At 53.2% G+C, this 23,677-nt stretch overlaps 1 protein-coding gene across 1 annotated transcript in view; it reads left to right on the forward strand.

Moving 5' to 3' along the window:
• Nucleotides 1–23,677, forward strand: part of CSMD2 (CUB and Sushi multiple domains 2) — a 313,956-nt gene that overhangs the window by 270,235 nt on the left and 20,044 nt on the right. Inside the window, exons 45-58 of the mRNA XM_038758637.1 lie at nucleotides 1,718–1,927; nucleotides 5,159–5,347; nucleotides 6,407–6,584; nucleotides 7,302–7,447; nucleotides 10,917–10,997; nucleotides 11,635–11,748; nucleotides 13,319–13,507; nucleotides 14,557–14,703; nucleotides 15,970–16,158; nucleotides 18,624–18,809; nucleotides 19,530–19,724; nucleotides 20,373–20,546; nucleotides 21,278–21,451; nucleotides 23,494–23,667. Coding sequence (XP_038614565.1) covers nucleotides 1,718–1,927; nucleotides 5,159–5,347; nucleotides 6,407–6,584; nucleotides 7,302–7,447; nucleotides 10,917–10,997; nucleotides 11,635–11,748; nucleotides 13,319–13,507; nucleotides 14,557–14,703; nucleotides 15,970–16,158; nucleotides 18,624–18,809; nucleotides 19,530–19,724; nucleotides 20,373–20,546; nucleotides 21,278–21,451; nucleotides 23,494–23,667 — 2,346 coding nt within the window. The remainder of the gene's footprint in view (nucleotides 1–1,717; nucleotides 1,928–5,158; nucleotides 5,348–6,406; nucleotides 6,585–7,301; nucleotides 7,448–10,916; nucleotides 10,998–11,634; nucleotides 11,749–13,318; nucleotides 13,508–14,556; nucleotides 14,704–15,969; nucleotides 16,159–18,623; nucleotides 18,810–19,529; nucleotides 19,725–20,372; nucleotides 20,547–21,277; nucleotides 21,452–23,493; nucleotides 23,668–23,677) is intronic.

Raw genomic sequence — 23,677 nt, forward strand, 5'->3', positions numbered from 1 at the left:
GGGCTCGGGGAGAGCAAGCATCAGGCAAAGCTATGTCACAAGCTCTCTGCTCCCAGAGTTCCTTCTGCACCGCCAATGCTGAGGGGTGAGGAGAGGATTCTCTTTGTTCTGGCAGAGTGCTTCTTCCTTGCTTCCCTGAGCTGGGACTCCCTGCGGAACATGTGGGCTTCTGGGAAATGACACTAATGAGACTCCTCTGTCCAGTGGCAAGGCTTGGGAGCTCTGAGGAGGGAGAGAGTTTCCCAAGGCTTCTTGCTGGTGGCCTCTAGGACAGACGGGCATGCCTACAGTTAGGGGTACACTCACCAAATGACATTAGGCAGCCAGCAAATGCTGCTCACTCAGACCCCGGTGGAGGCTTCTACCACTTCTTGCCTTTTAGTGAATACCTGCTGAGCCCAAGGGTGCCTTGGCCCTGACCCAGGGCCCTGGACATCTGTGTTGGAGAATGGACATATTGAGAAGCAGTGTGGCCTAGTGGATAGAGTTAGAGATAGTGGATATAGCCCAGTGGATAGCCTGGGCTCACAGTCTTAATCCCCATTTTACAGATCAATCAATCAATCAATCGTATTTATTGAGCGCTTACTATGTGCAGAGCACTGTACTAAGCGCTTGGGAAGTACAAATTGGCATCACATAGAGACAGTCCCTACCCGATAGTGGGCTCACAGTCTAAAAGGGGGAGACAGAGAACAGAACCAAACATACCAACAAAATAAAATAAGTAGGATAGAAATGTACAAGTAAAATAAATAAATAAATAAATAAACAGAGTAATAAATATGTACAACCATATATACATATATACAGGTGCTGTGGGGAGGGGAAGGCGGTAAGGCGGGGGGATGGAGAGGGGGACGAGGGGGAGAGGAAAGAAGGGGCTCAATCTGGGAAGGCCTCCTGGAGGAGGTGAGCTCTCAGCAGGGCCTTGAAGGGAGGAAGAGAGCTAGCTTGGCGGATGGGCAGAGGGAGGGCATTCCAGGCCCGGGGGATGACGTGGGCCGGGGGTCGATGGCGGGACAGGCGAGAGCGAGGTACAGTGAGGAGATTAGTGGTGGAGGAGCGGAGGGTGCGGGCTGGGCAGTAGAAGGAGAGAAGGGAGGTGAGGTAGGAGGGGGCGAGGTGATGGAGAGCCTTGAAGCCCAGGGTGAGGAGTTTCTGCCTGATGCGCAGATTGATCGGTAGCCATTGGAGGTTTTTGAGGAGGGGAGTGATATGTCCAGAGTGTTTCTGGACAAAGATAATCCGGGCAGCAGCATGAAGTATGGATTGAAGTGGAGAGAGACACGAGGATGGGAGATCAGAGAGAAGGCTAGTGCAGTAGTCCAGACGGGATAGGATGAGAGCTTGAATTAGCAGGGTAGCGGTTTGGATGGAGAGGAAAGGGCGGATCTTGGCAATGTTCCTCAGATGTAACTGAGGAACAGAGAAGTGAAGTGTCTTGCCCAAGGCCACACAGCAGACAAGTGGCAGAGCTGGGATTAGAGGCCATGACCTTCTGACCCCCAGTTCCGTGATCTATCCACTATGCATGCTGCTTTTCATAACATCCCAGACTTTCCCTCATATAACCCGTTACCTCCTCTCATCCCCCAAGCTATCTAGACCCTCCTTGAGTCTCTCGTCCCTACTCCATGGTGGCACTCCTGCCTCTCCATCCCATCCACGCCCCAAACTCATCCTCAGCCACTCCCCACTTCTCTCTGTCTCCCAGGGGCTCACATCCAGTTCGTGAACTTCTCCAGCGAGGCCAACCATGACTTCCTGGAGATCCGGAACGGGCCCTACGACACCAGCCACGTGATCGGAAGGTTCAGCGGGGACACGCTGCCTGGCTCCCTTCTCTCCACCTCCCATGAGACCACGCTGTACTTCCACAGTGACCACAGCCAGAACCGACCGGGCTTCAAGCTGGAATACCAAGGTGAGGACACTCCCCCCACCAGCACTCCAGTCCATGGAACTGCGGTCACCCTTGGGTACCCTGCTCCTCCCATCTAACCCGAACCCTAGAGCTCATAAAACAGGCCACCCCGTCCTGAGCACGGTTAACAACAGACACGCAAATGTTGCAAGGGGTTAGGTTCTCACTCACCTGGAAGCTGGGGAATGGACCAAGTGACCTCTCGAGGACCCACCTACCATTAGGTTTGTATGAGCTACCTTCCCTTGGGCATACGAGAACAAGTGCCCACTCATGTCTAAAGTCCTAGGGGATGAGGAAACATGTCTTCTGACAGTGGCCCATGGGATTTCCAGGAAGCTGACTTAGATGTGGGGCAGGGGGAGCTAATGGCATTGAGTACTGGGAGCCTGGGCCACATGCTTCCTGCAGGGATCAGAGCCCTCCCGGGCTCTTTCCAGTGCTGTGGGTGGCTGGGTTGCTGCCTTTGCTTACTGACAACAGAGAGGGAAACAGCCAGCAAAAGTTGCCAAAGGAACATCAAAGGAGATAGAGAAGAGATAGGGCAGTGGACTGAGTTCCATAGAAGCCCACCCGTCTGGGGTGGGCCCAGAGGAAAACAGAGCAGACCAACAGGCCTAGTGTAGGCCTGGAGGAAAGTAGAGTGGGAAGGGAGGGGTGGAGGTTATTTTTCTACTTCCAAATTAGAACTTTTTGTTTATACTCATTGCCAAGATGCTGGCTCTTGGGAGAAGCGGGTGCCAGGGGAGTCTGGGGGTAAGGTACGGGGCCTGCACTAGGAGAGTGAGTTCTAAGATGCCAACTGCCCATCCAGGGGCTGCCTTCTGGAAATCTCTGAGCAAAGCCTGGGGCCAGGAAGCACATGGAGCTGAAGGCCTACGGGAATCAGTGACAAGCAGGAACCCCTATCATGCTCCACACCTTCCCCACACCTGCAAGGCCACCTAACCTGAAAACGTCCAGACAGACAGCTAAGACCAAGGGGAGCAATGAAATAAGCAGACATGAAGCCACAGGATCAGGGGCTGAAGGGATGCCATGACCAGGAAAGGGGTGGGAGGCAGGAGTTTAGTCAGGGAAGGCCTCTTGGAAGAGGTAGCCTTTAAGTAAGGCACTGAAGGTGGGGAGGGACACAGTTTGGCTGGGACAGGGAGTTCCAGATTTGAGGGAAGACATGAGTAATGGGACAGAGAAAAAGCACTATTTTGGGGTCTAAGAAGGGCTCCTCTTCCCTTCTCCCCCCATCCCCTTCCTCCTCAACTTCTCCCAAATTTCCCTCTCCCCACTGGGCCTGAATGGGTAGAAATGGGTTCAGATTGTCACAGGACCTGAGGAACCCCAGAGCAGCCAGGCTAGCTAGACAGGAAACAGCCTACGAGGGAAGAAGGGAAGCTACAGAACCTCCTTTCCTAAAGACCTATAAGATCACCAGCTAGAGGCAGGGGGCTGGACCGGGTGGCCTCTTGTGGTCTCTGCCAACACTAAAGCTGGATAGTGGGGCTGAATTTCTAAGCAAACGAGGTGAAGTATGCTGACCAATCGTCATCCGTCACAGCCTGCACGGCCAGTGATGCCCATTTGTTGCAGAAGCCTTCTCCTAACGATGGTGGTGGGGGGGTGGGGGGGCAGCTGGGGAGTGAGGGGACGACGGGTGGTGGAGAAGGCACCACCTAATTAGAAGCCTGCAGAAAGAGCCCTTCCTGCAGGCCCTGGGAGTCAGAGAACTCAAAGTTACAGAATCAACCAAAAGAAAGCCCATTTTGCCCAACACAGCCTCTGTGTACTACCCACCGGAGTCAAGGAATCTCCCCCCACCTCCTCTGCCCCACCCTGCTGGGATGCTTGCCCAGAGCTGTGACCCCAGAGACTGGATACCCAACCCCCTCGGGTTGTCTAGAGTGGCAGATGAGTAGAAATGCCATTTGTTTGTTTCTTGTAGCAACGACAGATCCTGGTCTTTCCGATCTGTTTTCCAGACCGAGGACCTATCTGACCTCAGAGTCACGTGATCTGAGTGGTTTCCAAAAGGCAGAGTTGGTTGTGCCAGGTAGATCTGCTGCTGAGAGGTCTTGGTGCTCATGAGGAGGAAGGGTTGTTGGGACTCAAGGTCCCTCGATGTCAGCAACAACTTCCTTCTTGTGGACACTGCCCAGCCCTGTACCTTAATGGCTCTGAGCTACCTCAGTTTCCCCATTTGGAAAATGGGAAGGCTGGCTGCCACTTCTCCAGGAGACTAAACTGAGGCTCCACTGCATTGGAATCTCCAGAAGGCACAAAGCCAGGGCTGCTGCTGAGATTGTCTTTGGACAGAGCAGTTCTGCACAGCAAGGTGTAGTGAAAAGAGCACAGGCCTGGGAGTCAGAAGGTCTTGGGTTCTAATCCCAGCTCCGCCACTTGTCTGCTGTGTGACCTAGGGCAAGTCACTGTACTTCTCTGTGCTTCAGCTGCCTCATCTGCAAAGTGGGGATTGAGACTATGAAGCCCACTTGGTAAGGGACTGTGTCCAACCTGATTTGCTTGTATTCACCCCAGCTCTTAATACAGTGCCTGGCACATAGTAAGTGCTTACCAAATACCGTAATTATTTTTAGTATTAGTGTAGGCATGTTGCTGGAGGTGTTGGAGAGTGGACCCCTCACCACCACCCCCAGGCCCTGGACCATGTGTGATGTGGCTAGGGAGTAAGGTCAGGGACTGCCACCGGCCCCGATTCCCTGATTTTTCAGCCTCAGGCTTCCTTAGACGCAACTAGTTTGATTTGACTGAGTCCAGTGGCCTGAATTGCTCAGGCTTCAGGGCTTAAGGTCAACCCCTGGCATTTGACCATTATCGGTACCACCAGGAACCCAGAGCTGCTGAGGAGCTGGCCTCTGAGGGTCACTAAACCTGAGGTCAGTGTCCATTAGTCTGATCTCACCTTGTCAGATGAGAGTGTCACAGGGTCAGAAGCTTGAGAGGTCACCTGGTCCAGCCTCTGCCACTCTTCAATGAAATCACGCCTCCCTGCTTTACCTCCCTCCCACCTGTTGTCTGACCTAAATCCCTCCTGTTTTTCTAGCAGCCCCTTCTTTACTGACTTTTGCTCAGTGGAAATATGGGCCTGCCTGAGGTGGGCAGTGGGGAGTGGGAATGGGGTGGTGGGGGAGGGGTCTCAAGGCACAGGAATATCAAATAATGTAGCTTCTGTGAAAGAGGAAAAAAAGCAGCCTGCACTTCTGTGTGTATTTCCAGCATATGAGCTTCAAGAGTGTCCTGATCCGGAACCTTTTGCCAACGGCATTGTGAGAGGGGCTGGGTATAACGTCGGGCAGTCTGTGACCTTTGAGTGCCTCCCTGGCTACCAGCTGATTGGCCACCCGGTGCTCACCTGCCAGCATGGTACCAATCGGAACTGGGATCACCTTTTCCCCAGGTGTGAAGGTATGGCTCATCCGGGCCCAACCATTAGGGACTCTGTCCGAAAGCCCCCCACTTACCACCACCTAAAGTGCAGCAAGGAGCAACCCAATAACAATAACGTTGGTGTTTAAGTCTTAAAAGGTGCCAAGCACTGGGGTAGATATAAGAGAGGTCAATCGGTCAGAGTCCCTTTCCCTAGCAGGGCTCCCAGCCTGTTGATGGAGGGAGAACATTTGGGGATGAGGTGCCCCAACCTCCCCTGCTTGCTTTCTACCCCTGAGTACCCCTGAAGGAGATTGTATTAATAAGTGCTTAGTACAGTTCTCTGCACACAGTAAGCACTCAATAAATACTATTGAATGAATGAATGAAGAGGCAGTGGAGAGGTGCCCTCGATGACCTAGGTGATGGCAGGCTGGCGTTCACAGCAGGGACCAGGAAGCATCCACTGATCTGTGGACCCCGGAGTCATTTGGGCTGGTGGGAGGCTTCTTTCTAAGGAGCTCAGGGTTAGGGATTTTGGGAGGATGTGAGGGAGTGTGTGCAGCAAGACAGCTCCAGCACAGGCAGGGATGACTGGCCCTGGCCCGACCCTCTTCCCTTGTGTCCAGCAGCCCTGTGGAGCCCCCTCCCATTCTCCTTCCAAGACCCCAGAGCCGGGTGCCTAGGCAGCTTCCCACTGGTCAGATTCTCCAGACTCCTGGAGATCCCAGAGCTTCTGGGGTGGGGGCAAGTGCATGCGGGAGCAGCCCAGTCTTCGGATTCCGCTAGGGGCAGCAGGAAGCCTGAGGGAACCGAGGGATGGTTTGGTCCAAAGGATTTGTGTTAGGTCTCACATGGCCCCCAGTTCTCCCCTTTGGTTTCCTGACCTTCCCACGGCTGACCACGGGTTGGTCTTTGCCTGGGCCTCAGCCTCTCCCTTTCTCCCTTCCTCAGAGAAGGTGACCAGTGGCCAGAGCAGGGGGGAATCAGGGTGGGTTTAAGGTTGGTGGGCAGAAACTGCCAGGGTGGGTGGCAGAGGGTTCTAAGCAGCACCGTGCTTGCGTTCCACCCGCCACACGGCCACCCGCCCTCCCACAGTCCCATGCGGAGGGAACATCACCAGCCAGGACGGCACCATCTACTCCCCCGGCTTCCCCAGCCCGTACCCCAACTCCCAGGACTGCAAGTGGCTCATCACCTTGCCGACGGGGTACGGGATCCACCTCAACTTCAGCCTGCTGCAGACGGGGCCCCTGACAGACTCCATCACTGTCTGGTAAGGAATGTCAACCTGCCCCGGGAGTGATTCTCATCAGTTAATCCATCCCACTGTCCTGGTAACCAGGGCAGCAGTAAGTCTCGGGCCCAGGATCCTTGCCCAGGGTCTGGGCATCCACTCAGTGAGGGCAGGAAGAGCAAGGGGGCTGGGGTAAGAGGTATCTCTTGAGAAAGGATGGGAAGAGGCATGGCCGGGGTCTCCATGTCCTGGCATTCAGGTGGCACCCTGGGGATGGGCTGCTGAGGTGGCTGGTGTTAGAAGAGCAAAGGGTTATTATTATTACTAATTTATAATATCTATAAATAACGTATTATAAATTATTTGTATTAGTGATGGTCTCCCCCTCTAGACTGTAGACTGTATGTGAGTTGTACTGCATCTGTTATATTGTACTCTCCCAAGTGCTTAGTGCAGTATTCTCACAGCGCTCAATAAGTATGAACCACTTATAAGTACGAGTGCAGTGATAGAGAAGTGCAGATAGGTTGGGAAAAAGAGAGCTGAATGAGTGCCTTGAAAGCCGAAGGATAGGAATTTCTGCTTGATGTGTAGAGGGATGGACAGCCGTTGGAAGGTTTTTAAGGAGGGGGTGGCTGGCACCACATCAGGGAGAGATGGTATGGCCCAGTGTGATCTCAGGGTCACCCCCGACCTGGCCAGACCCTGTAGGAAGGCATGCCATGACATCCTGCCTTTTCCTCCCTGCCTCAATAGGGATGGACCCCTAGAGACTTCCACCCGGCTGGGTGAGTTCCGGAGAGGCTCAGCCAGGAGAACGGCCCAGAGCTCTTCCAACCACCTCCTGCTGCGATTCCACAGTGACACGGAAAACGGGGGGATTTTTGCCATCACCTTTGCTGGTCAGTCCCTGTCCCCTGAATCCCCCCAACCCCACTGCCTGGGCCTCTGGGCTTCGGTGGGGTGGTTGTTGCAGACAGGTGGGGCAAAGCAGAGGTAAATCTGGCCTGGAAGTCGGCCCTAAACACACTCCAGGCCCCCTTCCCTCTTTGGGTGGGGCGGAGACTGGGGAGAGGTGTAAGTCCACACAGTGAGACTATGGACTGAGCTCCTAGGGAGGGCGGGCAGGAGGGATAGCTCAGTGTCATCTTCCTCCTGCATCTGCTGGGGTCCACGTGGTCAAACCTCTCCTGACTGATTGCACCAGAAAGACCCACCTTGAGCCAGGAGGTTGGTTGAGGCCAAGTCTTAAGTTTAAGGAGTTGGGTGGTGAGGGGACCTGGGGCATCCCCTGTTCGTTGCCCCCTGTACCAACACATTTTACATTACCAGCAAGTTTGTGACTTGATGGGATTTCCCAAAGTATATTGTCCTCATAACTTGAGAGGGGACTTTAAAGGAGAATGAGTATGGAAGTAAGAGTAAAGTGTGTGGCTTGGTGGATAGAGCACAGGCCTGAGAGTCAGACGGGCCTGAGTTCTAATCTGGGCTCTGCCACTTGTCTGCTGTATGACCTAGGGCAAGTCACTTTACTTCTCTGTGCTGCAGTTACCTCAACTGGAAAATGAGGATTAAGACTGTGAGCCCCATGTGGGACAAGTACTTTGTCGAACCCAATTTGCTTGTATCCACCTCAGTGCTTAGTACAGTGACTGGCACATAGGTGCTTAATAAATACCATTGTTACTATTATTATTATTATATGTGTGCATCTGCAGTTCAGGGACAGTCTTTACAACATTTGTTCAATTTTTAGACCGGTGTAATTGCCAATTCAGATCGATTGCACATTTGCATTATAAGTGTGCAGGCATAATTGTGGTGTTTGATACTTGAGCTTCCTATGTGCCAAGCACTGTACTAAGCTCTGAAATAAGATGCAAGATAGGTCGACCATTTGCTATCTAAGGAGGAGAAAGGTCAAGTTTTGAGTCCCCATTTTATAGATGAGGAAACTGAGGCCCAGAGAAGTTAAATGACTTGCCCAAGATCACCCAGCAGGCAAGTGGCAGAGCTGGGATTAGCCATACTGCTTCCTGGCACACACGTGCTTTTCCCCAGTGTGCAAGCAATGGGTTTTATTTTAAAGTTACTTTGATTAGCTTTGACATTTTCCAGTTGCATCGGCCCAAGGCTCATCCCTCCCTCTCCCTTCTCCCCACACTCTCGGGATGTCTCATTAGAACCAATTAAGAGCATAGTTTAGAGTGAGGGTCAGGGCTGGAAGAACAAGGCAGGACCCCTTGCTCTCCATCACTAGGTGCTGGTGGGGTGGGGCCTATTAACTAACTTCTCCCCATCTCTCCACCTCCCTCGCTCCAAACCTCTTCATTCAAATGTGACCTGAAAGGCAAAGCCTGATGAGTGAAGTTCAAAATCCCCCCTTTCACCCCACATCCCTATCCCAAGTTTTCATGCTCATTAACTTCCCGGGACTCAGGGCTGGGTTTGCTAGAATGTTTCAAAGAATTCATCTGGAGCCAGTGGGCCCTGTCAATCTCCCCTCATTAAAGCACTTGGCTTGTGCAGCTTTGGAATCTGTAGGGTTATGAACACCCACACACATAGCACTTCTGTCTCTGCTGTGTGTGCCCTCTTAGGAGCAGGGAGATGAATGAGTGATCATTCTATAACACTGTTGGTCAGAAGTCCTGAGCAGCCTTTCTGGAGGTTATGTAAACTGGGAGAGCAAGAGGAAGAGGAGGGGGTGGGGGAGCGTTGATTCCAGCAGTCGGCTCGGCCATGAGATCGGGTGCAGGTTACTGTTCCCTGTGAAGGAGCCTCTACCGGCCCAGAACTGCTCCAACCTCAACTGGGAGCAGGGGCCTTGGCTGGGAGAATTTGCAAGGCAGGGGAGCAAGGGAGCCCAGCGGCCCCCAGGGACCTCCAAGCTGGCCTCCCAGGGCCAGAATTTATCTGCTAGTTGGAGGGAAAGAGAGATGGGGATTTTTGCTGGTGGACAAGCAGGCAGGTGAAGTGGGAAAAACACAGCACACTCACTGGTGATGCTCTGCACATAGTAAGCGCTCAATAAATACGATTGATGATGACAGTGAGCAGAGAGCAGGGGTTGGGCAGAGAAGGCAGGTGGGCTCGGAGTGCTAGCCGCAGCGCTGAGGCCCAAGGAGTCACTGTCCTTGAGAGAGTGCCTTTTTTATGGTATTTGTTAAGTGCTTACTATGTGCCAAACACTGTTCTAAACCCTGGGGTAGGTACAAGTTAATTAGGACAGAAACAGTCCCTGTACCACATGGGCCTCACAGTCTAATTGGAGGGAGATAAGTGAAGCAGCGTGGCTTAGTGGAAAGAGCACAGGCTTGGGAATCAGAGGACATGGGTTCTAATCCCAGCTCCGCCACTTGTCTGCTGTGTGACCTTGGGCAAGCCACTTAACTTCTCCGTGTCTCAGTTATCTCATCTGCAAAATGGGGATTAAGACTGTGAGCCCCACGTGGGACAACCTGATTACCTTGTTTCTACCCCAGAGCTTAGAACAGTGCTTGGCACATAGTAAGTGCTTAACAAATACCATAATTATTATTATTATTATCAGGTCCTTAATTCCCATTTTACAGTTGAGGAAACTGAAGCACAGAAAAGTTAAGTGACTTGCCCAAGGTCATGCAACAAGCAGTTGGCAGAGCTGGGATTAGAACCCAGGTCCTCTGACTCCCAGGCCTGTGCTCTTCCCATCAAGTCATGCTGCTTCTCAGGCAACCCAGCATCAGAGGCCAGGGAAGCAGGGTGAGTCTGGAGTCTGGAGCCAGGGGAGCTGAGGGAGCCAGGAGTCTGGAGCCAGGGGAACCCAGGGTCTGAGGCTGGGTGAGCCCTCCCTGGAGCTCCAGCACTGTTTTCCGGTTGAGTAGTAGGGTGCACTAACTGGAACCCCAGGAAGAAGCCTGAGGTGGCAGTGGGAAAGCCCTCTGATGCTGCAGCTCCCCGGAAGTAGGACGGGGCCAGGGCAGGGAGCAGGGTAGTTTCTGATTGCCCCCTGGAGCATTGCATCTCTTAAATATGACTCAGTGACCCAACAGCTCTTTATTTTTCCTCTCTCATCCTTTTCCTTCCCTGGCTGGGCCCCAGCCATTTGTTTCTGAAAAATGGATTTCACCACCATCATCATCATCATCGTCAATCGTATTTATTGAGCGCTTACTATGTGCAGAGCACTGTACTAAGCGCTTGGGAAGTACAAATTGGCAACATATAGAGACAGTCCCTACCCAACAGTGGGCTCACAGTCTAAAAGAGTGACTGTGACTGAGAACCACAGTGAATGGTTATCAGGCTGAGCATGTCCTTTCAGTAAAAGTCTCAAATCCCACTGGAAGCAATTCTGCACCTTGACATGCTGTTCTTTCCTCTTCCCAGCTTATCAACTCTCCAAATGTCGCCCTCCGACCATCCTCCCCAATGCTGAAGTTGTCACGGAGAATGAAGAATTCAACATAGGTAGCGTTTCCGACCCTGTCCTGCGACAGAAGGCGGGAAGGGTGGGGTCCCTGTCCTGATCCAGGAATTCATGGATTGAATGTGTGTGTGTTTGTGTGTGTGTTTGCATGCACACGTGTGTTTCCACACACCCCATGCCTCACTGAATTTTCCCTCTCCTCCTACAAAATGAGCAAACTTGACCTCTTGTAAAATGAACCACCCCTGGGGCAGACTTAATAATGCTGCCACTGTAATGGACAAATGTCTAATAGGAGCCAGCTAAAATGGCTGACTCATTATCCCCCACCTCACCCAGGGTCTCCAAGAGTCCCAAAACCCCTTTTCCCTACCCATTCCTGCAGACCCCTTTCCTGAACAGTGACTGGAAATGAGTGGAGCTTCTAGAGCAGATTGGGAGAGAGGAAGGAGTTTCTGTCTCCTCAGCATTGAGGATGGCTCCAGAAGAAGACATGGAGACATCTGTAGAAGGCAAGAAGGGGAGGGATATTAGAGGACAGAAGAAGAGGAGACCTAGATTAGGGGCAAGCCCGGGCAGAGGCAGGGGGATGGACTGGATGACCTCTGTGACATTCTTTCCTGTGGGGATAGGGGCTTGTCTGCGTCCTCGGGTTGACCCTTGTTTCCTCTCCGACAGGTGACATTGTGAGGTACAGGTGTCTCCCCGGGTTTTCCCTGGTGGGCAGCGAAATCCTGACCTGCAGGCTTGGTGCCCACCTCCAGTTTGAAGGACCTCCTCCCACCTGCGAAGGTACTGATGGCTCTGCAGCCGCTGGGGAAGGCTGAGCTGGGGTTGGTTTTCTTGCAGCCCAACCAACGGGCTGGCCCTGGACCTGGCCCTGTGCATCTATTGGCAGAGGGTTCTCTGCCCCGGAGAGTCCCGCAACTGGACCTAAGGCATCTGGGGGAGTTCTGTCCAGATGGGACAGGAGCTGCTGCTTCTGGGGGGGGGGGGGCGAGCTTGCCCCTCAAGAGGCCCAAAAAGAAGCTTTTGAAGCTGTCACCTGACTGACAGGCTGGGCCTTGGCTTTCTGGGAACGGAAGGTGGCCAAACCCACCTTCCCTCTGGATCCCCAGGGAGCTAGAGGGATAAACTGAGCCAGCTTACTCCTATTCCCAAGGTCAACCTTCCCTCCCCAGTAGCAACCATGTCCTATGTGGAGGTTGCCACCTGTACCTTCTGACATCCCAGGAAGATGGGGCAGGGCAGCTCCTCAGATGTGCATATGCAGTGTCCCTCTCTGGGGTGCTGGGAGGAAGTCAGACCTGGGCCCCCCATAGGTCACTACACCCTGGTGATCCAGGAGACCATATCCCCAAACTTGAGGGCTCATGGGGTACAAGCAGCTTGGGAACACTCTGTCTGGGGGTGTCAGTCCCCTTTATCTAAGCCAGGACTCCCTACCCACCCTCAACCCCAATCGCTCCAGTCCTGTGCAATGGCAACGCAAGACTTCAAGGATGGGGAATTCCTGAAAAGGCCTAAGGAAGTCAGAATCAGGGAGCCCCCCCCCAGGCTCCCTGATCCGTGGCCACCAAATGCTTCCAGCTACTCAATGAAATTCTCCAGGGAATGGAGACAGGAGAAACCAGTTTCCCTGGGGTTGATGGATGCTCTACGGGGTAGAAAGATGAACATGCTGAGCTTGCGGCATTATTCACCTGATGGCTTCTGGGAAGGAATCTATGAAGACATTTCCCTGCTCTTGTGTTCTCTTCTTTATGGAAAGCAGCTTCCCTCTTAGTCTCCAAATGTTGGCTCACTGTTTTTCTCCTTCCCCAACATTCCTCAGCCACACAGGCAAAGGGCAGAGCAAGATGGAGTGGAGAGGTGGAGAGGGAGAAAGGGAGAGAGAAAAGAAAGGAGAAAAAGGGAGCGAAGGAGAAATGGTGGAAGGGAAAATGGAAGGGAGGGAGGGAAGGAGGGAGGAAGGGAAAAGGGGAAAAGAGGAGAAAAGAGGAAGAGAAGGAGGGGGATGGAGAAAAGGGAGGGAAAAGAGAGAGGGGGGAAAGGGGAGAGGAAGAAGAGGAAGGGAAAGTGAGAGAGGAGAGGAGTTGCTCTGGGGCCACACCTGGACATGTCTGGCTTCTCTTGCTGTGTGACCTTGGCAAGTCACTGAACTTCATTGGGCCTTGGTTTCCTCACCCGTAAAATGGGAATTTAGTATCCTGTTCTTCCTCTCCCTTATACCGCAACCCCGTGTGGCACAGGGACTGTGTACCACCTAATTATCTTGTCCCAGTTCTTAGCACAGGGGTCGGCACAGACATAAGCACTGAACAAACACCCCCAGTAGTGCTATGATTTTTGCTCCTTTCAGTCCGCTGCCCCATGAACGAGTTACTGACGGACTCCACGGGTGTGATCCTGAGCCAGGGATACCCAGGAAGCTACCCACAGTTCCAGGCATGTTCCTGGGTGGTGAGGGTGGAGGACGGCTTCAACGTCACACTCACCGTAGAATACTTCCTCAGCGAGAAACAGTATGACGAGTTTGAGATATTTGACGGTAAGCGGGCAGGGAGCGAGGTGGGGGAGTGAAACCAAAGCCACCAGCCACAAAGCAACAAACAGTCCTGGCCTTCAGCCTTGGGACACCATCCTGACTCCTGGACCATTTAGGGGCATTAGAAGGGGAGGCCAGACTTTAAAAGCTCAATTGATAGCATGTATTGAATGCCTTCTGTGCACAGAGCACTGTACTAAGCACTCAGGAGAATACACTAGGGGTAGAAGACACAGCTCCTTACTACAGGTAGTTTTACAGTCTCCTATGTATCAAGCACTGTACTAAACTCTTGGGAGAGTCCAATAAACCTAGAAGACAAAATCCCTGCCCTTAAGGAGCTTACAGCATACTATGTACTGTACTAAGCTGTTGGGAAAGTCTATTAGAATTAAGAGATAGGATCCCTACCCTCCAGGAGCTTCCAGTCTAGCAAGAGTTCTAGATAGATTCAGGGGTGAGAGGTTATTAGAAGGAAAGTAAGGGAGGTTGGATGGTCTGTCCTTAACTGTGAGAATGGATGACTGGGGGGCCATCAGTAATCGGCCCCTCCAAGCATCCTGTGAGGTTATCGTTGGACACAGAACACTGGGCTGGATGGACCACGGGTCTGACCCCAGAATGGCCTCACAGTTTTATGTTCCTGCTCATCATCATCATAGTCTGCTAGATCGGAAGCTCACTGAGGGCAGGGATCATGCCTACTTACTCTCTTGTATTCTCCCAAGCACTTAGTATAGTGCTACTGCACATGGCAAGTGCTCAGTCAATACAATTGATGAGGATGATGATGGTCCAGGCTGAGTCTGTCGGGCACCAGGGATGGCACTAGACTCCTGGGAATCCGATTTGAGACCAGACCCCATTGTATGGTCAGCTTTGGACTTCCCCCGTCCCCAGCACCTATAGCTGGGCTCTAGGCCCACAGCGAGTGCTTGGTGCAAATTGAACCACCGTGCAAGTAGAAGCACGTCCTCTTCCCAAGCCTCCCCTGTCATTCCCCCCACCCCCAGACCACCTTAACCTGTGCCCTTCTCCCCCCCTCCCTCCAGGACCCTCAGGCCAAAGCCCACTGCTGATAGCCCTGAGTGGGAACTACTCTGCTCCCCTGACCGTCACCAGTTCAGGGAATGGGGTTTTCCTCCGCTGGTCATCCGATCACGCCTATAACCGGAAGGGCTTTAAGATCCGCTACTCAGGTGAGACCGGAGCACGAGGCTGTGGAGCCTGGGCTGAAGATAACGGCTAAACCACTGGCCTTTCCTCCCTAACTCACCTGCCCATTGGGTGGCTCTTCATTATCCCCACTTGGATTACCCATGGCTGATCTTATCTCCTGCCGAGAGCCTACCTAACCTATGGCGTGTCCATTGGCAGCTGCCTCCAAACTTCCCCAACTCACCAATGTCTCACCCTACCTCCTCGGTGGGACCTAGGACCCCCCCCCCCCCCCTCCCATAGCAAGATAATTGAGAGTTATCTGCTGGTCCTCCAAGTAAACGGAGATCACCATCTTTCTCTCTAGATTGTCTTTTATGTGACGGAAGCAGATTTTCCATTAGTCCCTCTACAATGGGATAGGTTGGGAAGGAAGGGTGGGTACTGATAGAGAATCCTTTAAGCATTTCTGAAAAGCCCTCCTATCTGAACCCAGACAGCTTCCCTGGGGCCCAAGCTCTGATCGCACCTCCCACCAAACAGGCCGGGGAGGCGGGGAGTTGCCTTCAACACATTTAATTACCGACACAAAGCACAATAATTGCTTGCTCTTTCCTTGGTGTTTTCAAAGAATTATTTCAAATAACTTATTTGGGGGAATTAATGAATTTTAATTACCTCAACTGCCTTAAGTCGCACCCTCATACATAAAATAAATTAATTACACATTAAGTGAGTTAATTAGTATTTAATTACTCAAGATTATTACAAAAATACTTCATCCGAGTTGGAGGATGGGTGTGTTCTTTGGCAGCTATTAATAATCATTTTTTTAAAGGGAGTTCCTTTCTCACCAGAGGCTGAGGAACTAGAGTGTGGGGCGAGGGACAGTGAAAGAGAGCAGGGCCTATTCCTGTCACGTCCACTCTTCTGGAAGAGGGGAAGCTTCCCTCTAGATCACCAGAAAAATGCCCCATTGCCCTCTGGAAATGACCAACTCTGGAAAGAAGGCTGACACCATTGATGAAAGCGACGGTCTTGGTTATCCTGGATTCTGCAAGCCCCTCCCCCACCCCCATTAGCCACTAGGCTTTCCCACCAGCCTGCATCCATTCGGAACTTAACCCTAGACAAGTAAATTTGCATGATGAATTGCCCTCTCTGCTGAGGGGCCTTGTCTCACCACTGGTCCACTATCCGCGGGACTGGACCACGGTGGGAGCCCCCCCTGTCCTGAGCACCCCCTAACATCTCCCCTGCCCTCCTCCCCGGCCTGCTGGTGCTTTCTCTCCCCACCCCTTGTCCAGCTCCTTACTGCAGCCTCCCGGCAGCCCCCCTCCACGGCTCCGTCCTGGGCCAGTCCACCAACCTTCTGGGAGGCATCGTCCACTTCAGCTGCAACCTGGGACACCGCCTGGTGGGACACAGCATGGCCACCTGCATCCGGCACCCCCAGGGCTACTACCTGTGGAACACAGCTACACCCCTCTGCCAAGGTGAGCGAATGCCCAGTGGGCCCCAGCCCTTCCCCAACCCCCACCCCACACTCTCACCCCTCCATGAGGTCCATGTCCTCTTCCCTCCGGGAACTTCACCACTTCCTGTCTTTCACTCTGTCCCACCCAGATGCCTCTGGTTAGAAAACATCCAAGCATTTGAAAATATGCCCACCAAGATTGGAGTCCACGGTCACTCCACTGGGGAGAGCACTGGTTGGTGGGCTGCACGTTCACTCATTGAGGTCCCTGGGACTCTGATGGATCACTGGCCTTGTCTGGGGCTGGAAATGCTGCCCGCTAGGCTGAAGGGGTCCTTCTGCCTCCCCACAGCCAGGGCAGGCTCAGAGTGGTCCAGGTTCTGGCATTACGGCCTGTCGGTCTCCTGCGTGTGGCGGGTCCGTCATGGTTGGAGGTTGGCACTGGATCCTGGAGGAAGGGGCAGAGGGAAAACTGAGACATGGTCCCTGTCCTCGAGGAGCTGGCAGTCAGGAGGAGGCAAGACAGATGCCAACACTTGGGCATAAACTGAGCCACACAGACACACGTGCCAGACACAGAGATGCAAAGCAGCATGGCTCAGTGGAAAGAGCCCTAGCTTGGGAGTCAGAGATCATGGGTTCTCATCCTGGCTCCACTACGTGTCAGCTGTGTGATCTTGGACAAGTCACTTACCCTTCTGTGCCTCAGTTACCTCATCTGTAAAATGGGCATTAAGACTGTGAGCCCTATGTGGGACAACCTAATTACCTTGTATCTTCCCCAGCGTTTGGAACAGTGCTTGGCACATAGTAAGTGCTTAACAAAAAAAATCAACTCAGGAGATGAATCTGATGGCTAAGGGGTGGCTTGAGGAAGTTATTCTTGGAAGGTTTCCCAGAGGAGGTAGTTCTTGGTATTGTTAAAGAAATTCATTAACCAGGATGGGGGAGGGAAGCAGCATGGCCTAGTGGAAAGAGCCCAGACCTCAGAGTCAAAAGACCTAAGTCCTAATCCTGGCTCTGCCACTTGCCTGCTCCGTGACCTTGGGCAAGTCAATTCATTTCTCTGTGCCTCAGTTTCCTCATCTGTAAAATGAGGACTAAATGCCTGTTCCCCTCCCCTTTAGACTGTGAGCCTCATCTGGAACAGAGACTGCATCCGACTTGATTTAACTTGTATCTACCCCTGCACTTACAACAGTGCTAGACACTCAAGTGCTTAATAAATACCATAAAAATAATGATAATTGTTATTATTCCAGATGGGGGTGCGATCAATCCATCAATGCTATTTATTGAGCACTTACTTTGTGCAGACCCCTGTATTAAGCTCTTGGGAAAGTACAACACAACAGAATTGGCAGACAGTATCCCTGCCCACAAGGAGCTTCAAATAAATGCAGTCTCAATAGAGTCATGCCGGCTGAAATCGAGCACAAGGCCTTGACCCAAGGGTGGACTTGATGGCTTCTAGTTGCAGGGGCAACTAGCCCAATTCTAGCACCAGGTAGACTGAGGATTTAGAAGCCTTCTTTGAGGAACAAAGTGGAGGGGGGAAGAGAGCAAAATGAGCGAGCTTGACCCGTAGAGCCATTTATTGGGACCACAGCCCCACCTGCTGGCCATGGTGAGAACAGCCTGTACGATGTTCCCCTGGGAACTCCAGCCACCCCCACACTAATAATCAATCAGTGGTATTTATTCAGCGCTTACTGTGTGCAGAGCACTTGGGAGACTATAATAAGACGGAGTTGGTAAACACGTTCCCTGTCCCCAGTGCTTTGTGCCCTAGACAGCGGCTTAAATGTTGCAGCATCTCTTTCTCTTCTCCTAAACTCCCCAACTCTCCCACCCTGACATTCCCATAAGAAGTCCTGATCCTAAATGTCAAGATTCTACAAACTGCCTCAGTCTCCCAGCCCAGAATCCCCCCCATCCTCGACTGTGGAGCTAGCTATCGTTCAGTCTAGCCTGCATCCCTCTAGCTGCTTTTGCACTTGTTGAGCACTTATTGAGCCTGGGAAAGTATAACCGAAGCACAAAACACATTTGCTGTGTAGTAGGAGCTTCCGCTCTAATGGGGAGAAGGGGTTTCCCTCCTCTAATATCAGTTCAGAGGATCAATCAATGCTACTTATTGGGCATTCACTGTAGTAAGCACTGCGAGAATACAGTACAACAGAGTTGGTAGACACATTTCACGCTCACAAGGAGCTTAGAGTCTAGAGAGGGAGACAAACATTAAAATAAATGACGGATATGGACGTAAGTGCTGTGGGGCTGAGGGTGGAGTAGATTTTAAGTGCTTGAAGGGGACAGATTCAAGGGCAAGGGAGACGCAGGAGGGAGTAGGGGAAATGAAGGCTTAGTCGGGGAAAGCTTCTTGGAGGAGACCAACTTTCTCTCCTTGGATGATTATTGGGGGAATTGGTGGTGGGGTGATTGTGCATGTCAATCAGATTTTCATTTCCCTCTCCTTCTCAGCCATCTCCTGCGGCATTCCCAGAGCCCCCAAGAACGGAATTGTCTTTGGCAGAGAGTACACCGTGGGGACCAAGGCCGAGTACCACTGCAACAAGGGCTTCCATCTCCCGGTGGGGGAAGACTCTTCGTCTGAATGCCTGCAGTCGGGGCGGTGGAGCAATGGCAATTCCCCACCCCCGTGCGTGGGTGAGTGACTTGGACCTGCCTAGTTTACTAGATTACTCCAGCCTTGCAGTTAGATGCCAGCCCACAAAGTAGTCCCCTGCCCCCGCCGCCTCCAGCTTTCCAGATGCAGGCAGAGTTATTTTGCCAGTGTCTAGTGCAGGAGCTGAGGCAGGGAAAGGCTCTACAAGCCGCTGGGCCAGTTCCTGAGTACAGCTGCCCACAGGTTGAGCCTGGCACCACCCACCAGTCAGAGGGGAATCCCATGCCTGAGCTGGAGCGTATGCCCATCAGCGGGGCCGGCATGAGGGTGGGCTGTGGCCTATCCTGCCTTACATTCCACCTCCAGCCATGGCCATGGGTTAGGTGGATGGAGGCTCTGAGGCATAGCTGCCCCTTCATCATCCTTCCCTGGGGTTGGGGGCCAGACCACCCAGTACCCCTCTGGTAACCTTCGTGTATCCCAGGTCTGGGAATCATTGCAACCCCACTCAGACCCATGGATCATTTCGGCAGTTTGGCTTCCTCGAGCTCTGGGATGGCTTTCTCCCACCGGCTGCTGGTCCAGCCAGGCCAGGCAGGACCTCCACAGGACCCCCGATTGTCCCCAAAGGCCCCCACAGCAGAGTCAGGTAGTCTCTGCTGGCCCACCTATAAAGCCAGGGATGCGGCGGCATGTGGGGGGGCCAGTGGGCGTCAGGCTGGGCGTGACCTCGGTTTCCCTCCTCCACTCGGGGCCTGCAGCAGTGAGCTGCCCGGACATCAGCAGCATCTCGGTGGAGCACGGCCGCTGGCGACTGACCTTCGAGGTCCAGTACCAGTTCAATGCCCAGCTCTTGCTCATCTGTGACCCTGGCTACTACTACACTGGCCAGAGGGTCGTCCGCTGCCAGGCCGACGGCAAGTGGAGCATTGGAGACTCGATGCCAACGTGCCAGAGTAAGGCCGGGGTTCTCTTGGGGGTGGGAGGGTCTCAGTCCCCCCCACTCCAGGCCCCTTCCCTCCACCCCATCCCCATCGCACTCTCCAGTATGTTTGGGTTCAAGATGGTTTCAGTGCCGATCTGCCCTTGGGAGACACGGCTGAGCCTTCTGAACCTAGTAGATCCCCACACGTTCCCTCCTGCCCTCAGGTGTATAGAGAGTAGGGGAAAGTACACAAGAAGAAGTTCTCTTTCCCCACCCTCTTCCTCTCTTCCTTTATTCCTCTTGCAACTGGAGGCTGAGGGGGCATGACAGGGGTGGACTGCTGGTGGAATTTGGGAGAGGTGAGAGTCCACACTACGCTCTGGACTCTTAATCATGGAGTACAACCTTGTAGGAGGCAGGCTGGGTATCTCCCCAATCTACGAAGGGGTACTCCGAGGCCCTAAAGAGGATTAAACCTGCCTCCAGTCTCCCCATGAGCCCACACAACCCTCCCTCTGCTTCCCTACCACCTGCACCTGCCCATCATGCCCACAAAGCACCTCTGGCCCCAGTCCCACCCTCACCAGGCCAGAGCCCGGTAGCCCAGAGGGGTTAGAGTGCCTCTCTGGGGCTCCTGTCCATGACACTGGCTCATTTGGTGCTTTGGGATTCCTTTCAGTAATCTCCTGTGGAGATCTCCCAACGCCCCCAAGTGGGAGCCGCATAGGGACCCTGGCGGTCTACGGGGCCACCGCCATCTTCGCCTGCAACTCTGGCTACACCCTGGTGGGCTCCCGTGTGCGCGAGTGTCTGGCCAACGGGCTGTGGAGTGGCACGGACGTGAAATGCCTGGGTAAGTAACCCCTCCATGTAATCAGCCAGGTAGCCACCTACACAACCTATCCATATAACCTAAGCAAGTATCCCATCCTCATGACCATCCAGGCATCCTCTCTGTGTTACAAGCCTTGTCACCACTCTGTATAACCAGCCGTGTAGTAACCCATATAACCTGTGTAGCCATCCGCTTAATTCATCTGGGTAACCTCAGCGAGGGTGCTGTCCCTGTAACCTGTCCGTGTGGCTAGCCGTGTAACCTAGGTGAATATCCCATCCATGTAATCTGCCCGGGTAACCATCTGTGTAACATAGGCAAGAAACCCAATCTGCATAACTATCCTGGTAAACATCCATGTAACCATCCGTGTAATGCAGGAGAGTTTTCTCATCCGTGTCCCCAGATTCCCTCAGGGCAGGCTACTGGAGCTCTCTCCCCTTCTCTCCCCACGAAGCCCGCCTGAGCCCAATGTCAAGAGCCAGGATGTTGTAAAATGAGCCTGGGGCAGCTGTGTAAAATGAGCACTGAGACTTGAGTTTAGATCACAGCAAGAGGGATTGCAATTAGACAAGCAGAAGAACTCCCTGGCCCCCAAAGGAATTGAACCCCAGATAAGGTGGTGGAGGGAGGCTGAGGAGTCCCAGAGGGTACAAGCATTCACCTGGCTGGAGGCAGGGGGCCGGAACAAGGGATCTCTTGAGCCCCTTTCTGAAGCCCCTCCCTCTAAATGTTCTCTGCCCCTTCAGCTGGTCACTGTGGAACCCCTGACCCAATCGTCAACGGGCAAGTCAGCGGCGAGAACTACAACTACCGGGGCAGCGTGGTGTACCAGTGTCACCCCGGCTTCCGCCTGATCGGGATGTCGGTGCGCATCTGTCAGCAGGACCACCAGTGGTCTGGCCGGACCCCTGTCTGTGTGCGTAAGTATGTGGTCTGCTGCCCCCAGACATCCGGCATTCAGTCACTGGCCACGTCCCAAGCTGGAGCAGCGCCTGGGGCACTCAGATGCAAGGGTCCCAAATGGAAGTTCAGGATCACCTCGGCATCTCGGTGTCAGGGATCCTGGGCCAATCCGGGGGATTGTGGGTCCAAATCCCTGCCTCCCCCGACTTCAGCCTTGAACAGTGAGATCAAACAGGCAGTGAGTTTCCCAGTCTCAGACTGGCCTGCCAACAGAGCTGAGAAGGACCAGGTTCATGGTGAAGGGATACACCCCCAGCCTTCCTAGGGGTGCCCTGGAACCTCCTATATGAGGGCATCTCCCTGCCCGACCCCAAAAGCCAAGGCCAGCCTGATCTCAAAGGAGAATGGGTCTAGGGAGGGCTGTGCCCTGTGTAGGTCCTCATAGCAGGTGGGTGGGTACAGGCAGGGTGGCACAGTGTGCACACCTTAGGAGATAGGGTCCCAGCTCAGTGACTTACTTACATGTGTGAACCTGAGCGAGTACCTTAATCTCTTTGGTTCCCCAAATGTGAAGTGGGTGGAGACAGCATTGCTCCCCAGGGATGTCAAGATGGCAGATGAGGCCACTGTTGTGAAAGCACTCTAGGAAGGAAGAGCACTAGGGAAACTCAGGATGTGGGGGTGGAGAGAAGCACATAACCCTGCAGCCCAGACCCTTCCCTGCTCCCTGCTGCTACTCACAGGAGGTGCACTGGTCTGAAGAACCCTGGCAATGGAGACCATCCAGACCAGATTCCTGCACAGTAAAGGGGGCAGCCCATCACCTCCCCGATTCTTCCTCTCACCCACCCTCCGATACCTGAGTCAAGATTAGCAGAAGCTGTGGATCCTGCCCCTCAGGAGGTTGCAGATTGCAATGAACACAAAGTCTTTGAACATGATTAGAGTCCACTAGTGGTCACTCAGCATCCGCAGTATGCAAGTCCTGTGCTGGCTGGAGAAAAGTGGCCCAGAGAGGAGAAGAACAGAGACCTGCCCCCAAGAAGCTGATAGAGGAGGCAGAAGGAGGAGGGGCGAGAGGCCAACGTGCCATTCCCAAGAGAGCATTCCTGGGCACAAGTGAGAGACGGGTGTGAATCTGAACCCCATGAGGCTCCTGCATCCAGCACTGGCAGCCGGGTGTGCTCTCCAAATCCTTCCAGCTAGGGCACGCCAAGAATCTGGAAAGAACAAAAAGCCCTCAATTCTCCCCATCTGGAGACCATTGGAGTGGCTGGAGTGCTTGAACCATGTGGGGCTAATCTGGAAAGGCTTCCTGGAGGAGGTGGGGTTATAGTAGAGCTTTGGTCTAAAACTACAGGCCCCAGGTGGAATGGGGACTGTGTACAATCTGATGGTCTTACATCTCTCCTGGCACAGAGCACAGTGCTCAGCACAGAGTATAAGCTTAATTAATGCCATCATTATCATTATTAGTAGTAATAATAATAAGTGGCATTTATTAAGCACTTACTATGTGCAGAGTACTGTACTAAGTGCTTTGGAGAGTACTATGTAACAGAGTTGGCAGACATGTTCGCTGCCCGCAATGAGCTTACGGTCTAAACAGGAAGACAGACATTAATATAAATAAGCACTTAACTATGTGTCAAGCACTGTGTTAAGTGCTGGGAGTAGATACAAATCATCAGATCAGGGACAGTACCTGTCCCACATTGGATTCACAAGCTAAGTTTCAGGGAGAGGCAGGTATTTGGCCCCCATTTTACAGATGAAGAAACTGAGGTTTGGAGAGATTAAGGAGTTGCCCGAGTTCCCAGAGCAAGCTGGGAGTAGAATCCGGGTGTCCTAATGCCCAGTTTTGGGGTCTTCTCCCTAGACCCCCCACTGCCTCCCCAGCTTTGAGCTGGAATAGATTTATAAATCCCACAGCATAGATCCAGGTGGCCCTGACTCCTGTCCAGCAGCAAATCATTCCGTCTTTTCCGTGCATGCTCCCCCCAGGGCCGGCCAGGGTGGTCAAGGCCCCAGAGTTGTGACCTCCCCCTTCCCATTGCAGCCATCACCTGCGGTCACCCAGGCAACCCAGCCCACGGCTTCACCCAGGGGACCCAGTTCAACCTCAACGACATGGTCAAGTTCGCCTGCAACACTGGCTATGTGGCAGAAGGGGCTGCCCAGGCACAGTGCCTGGCCAATGGCCAGTGGAGTAACGCACTGCCCATCTGCAGGGGTGAGTGTCC

The sequence above is a fragment of the Tachyglossus aculeatus genome, chromosome 16 (genome assembly GCF_015852505.1).
Source record: "Tachyglossus aculeatus isolate mTacAcu1 chromosome 16, mTacAcu1.pri, whole genome shotgun sequence".
Classification (NCBI taxonomy): domain Eukaryota; kingdom Metazoa; phylum Chordata; class Mammalia; order Monotremata; family Tachyglossidae; genus Tachyglossus; species Tachyglossus aculeatus.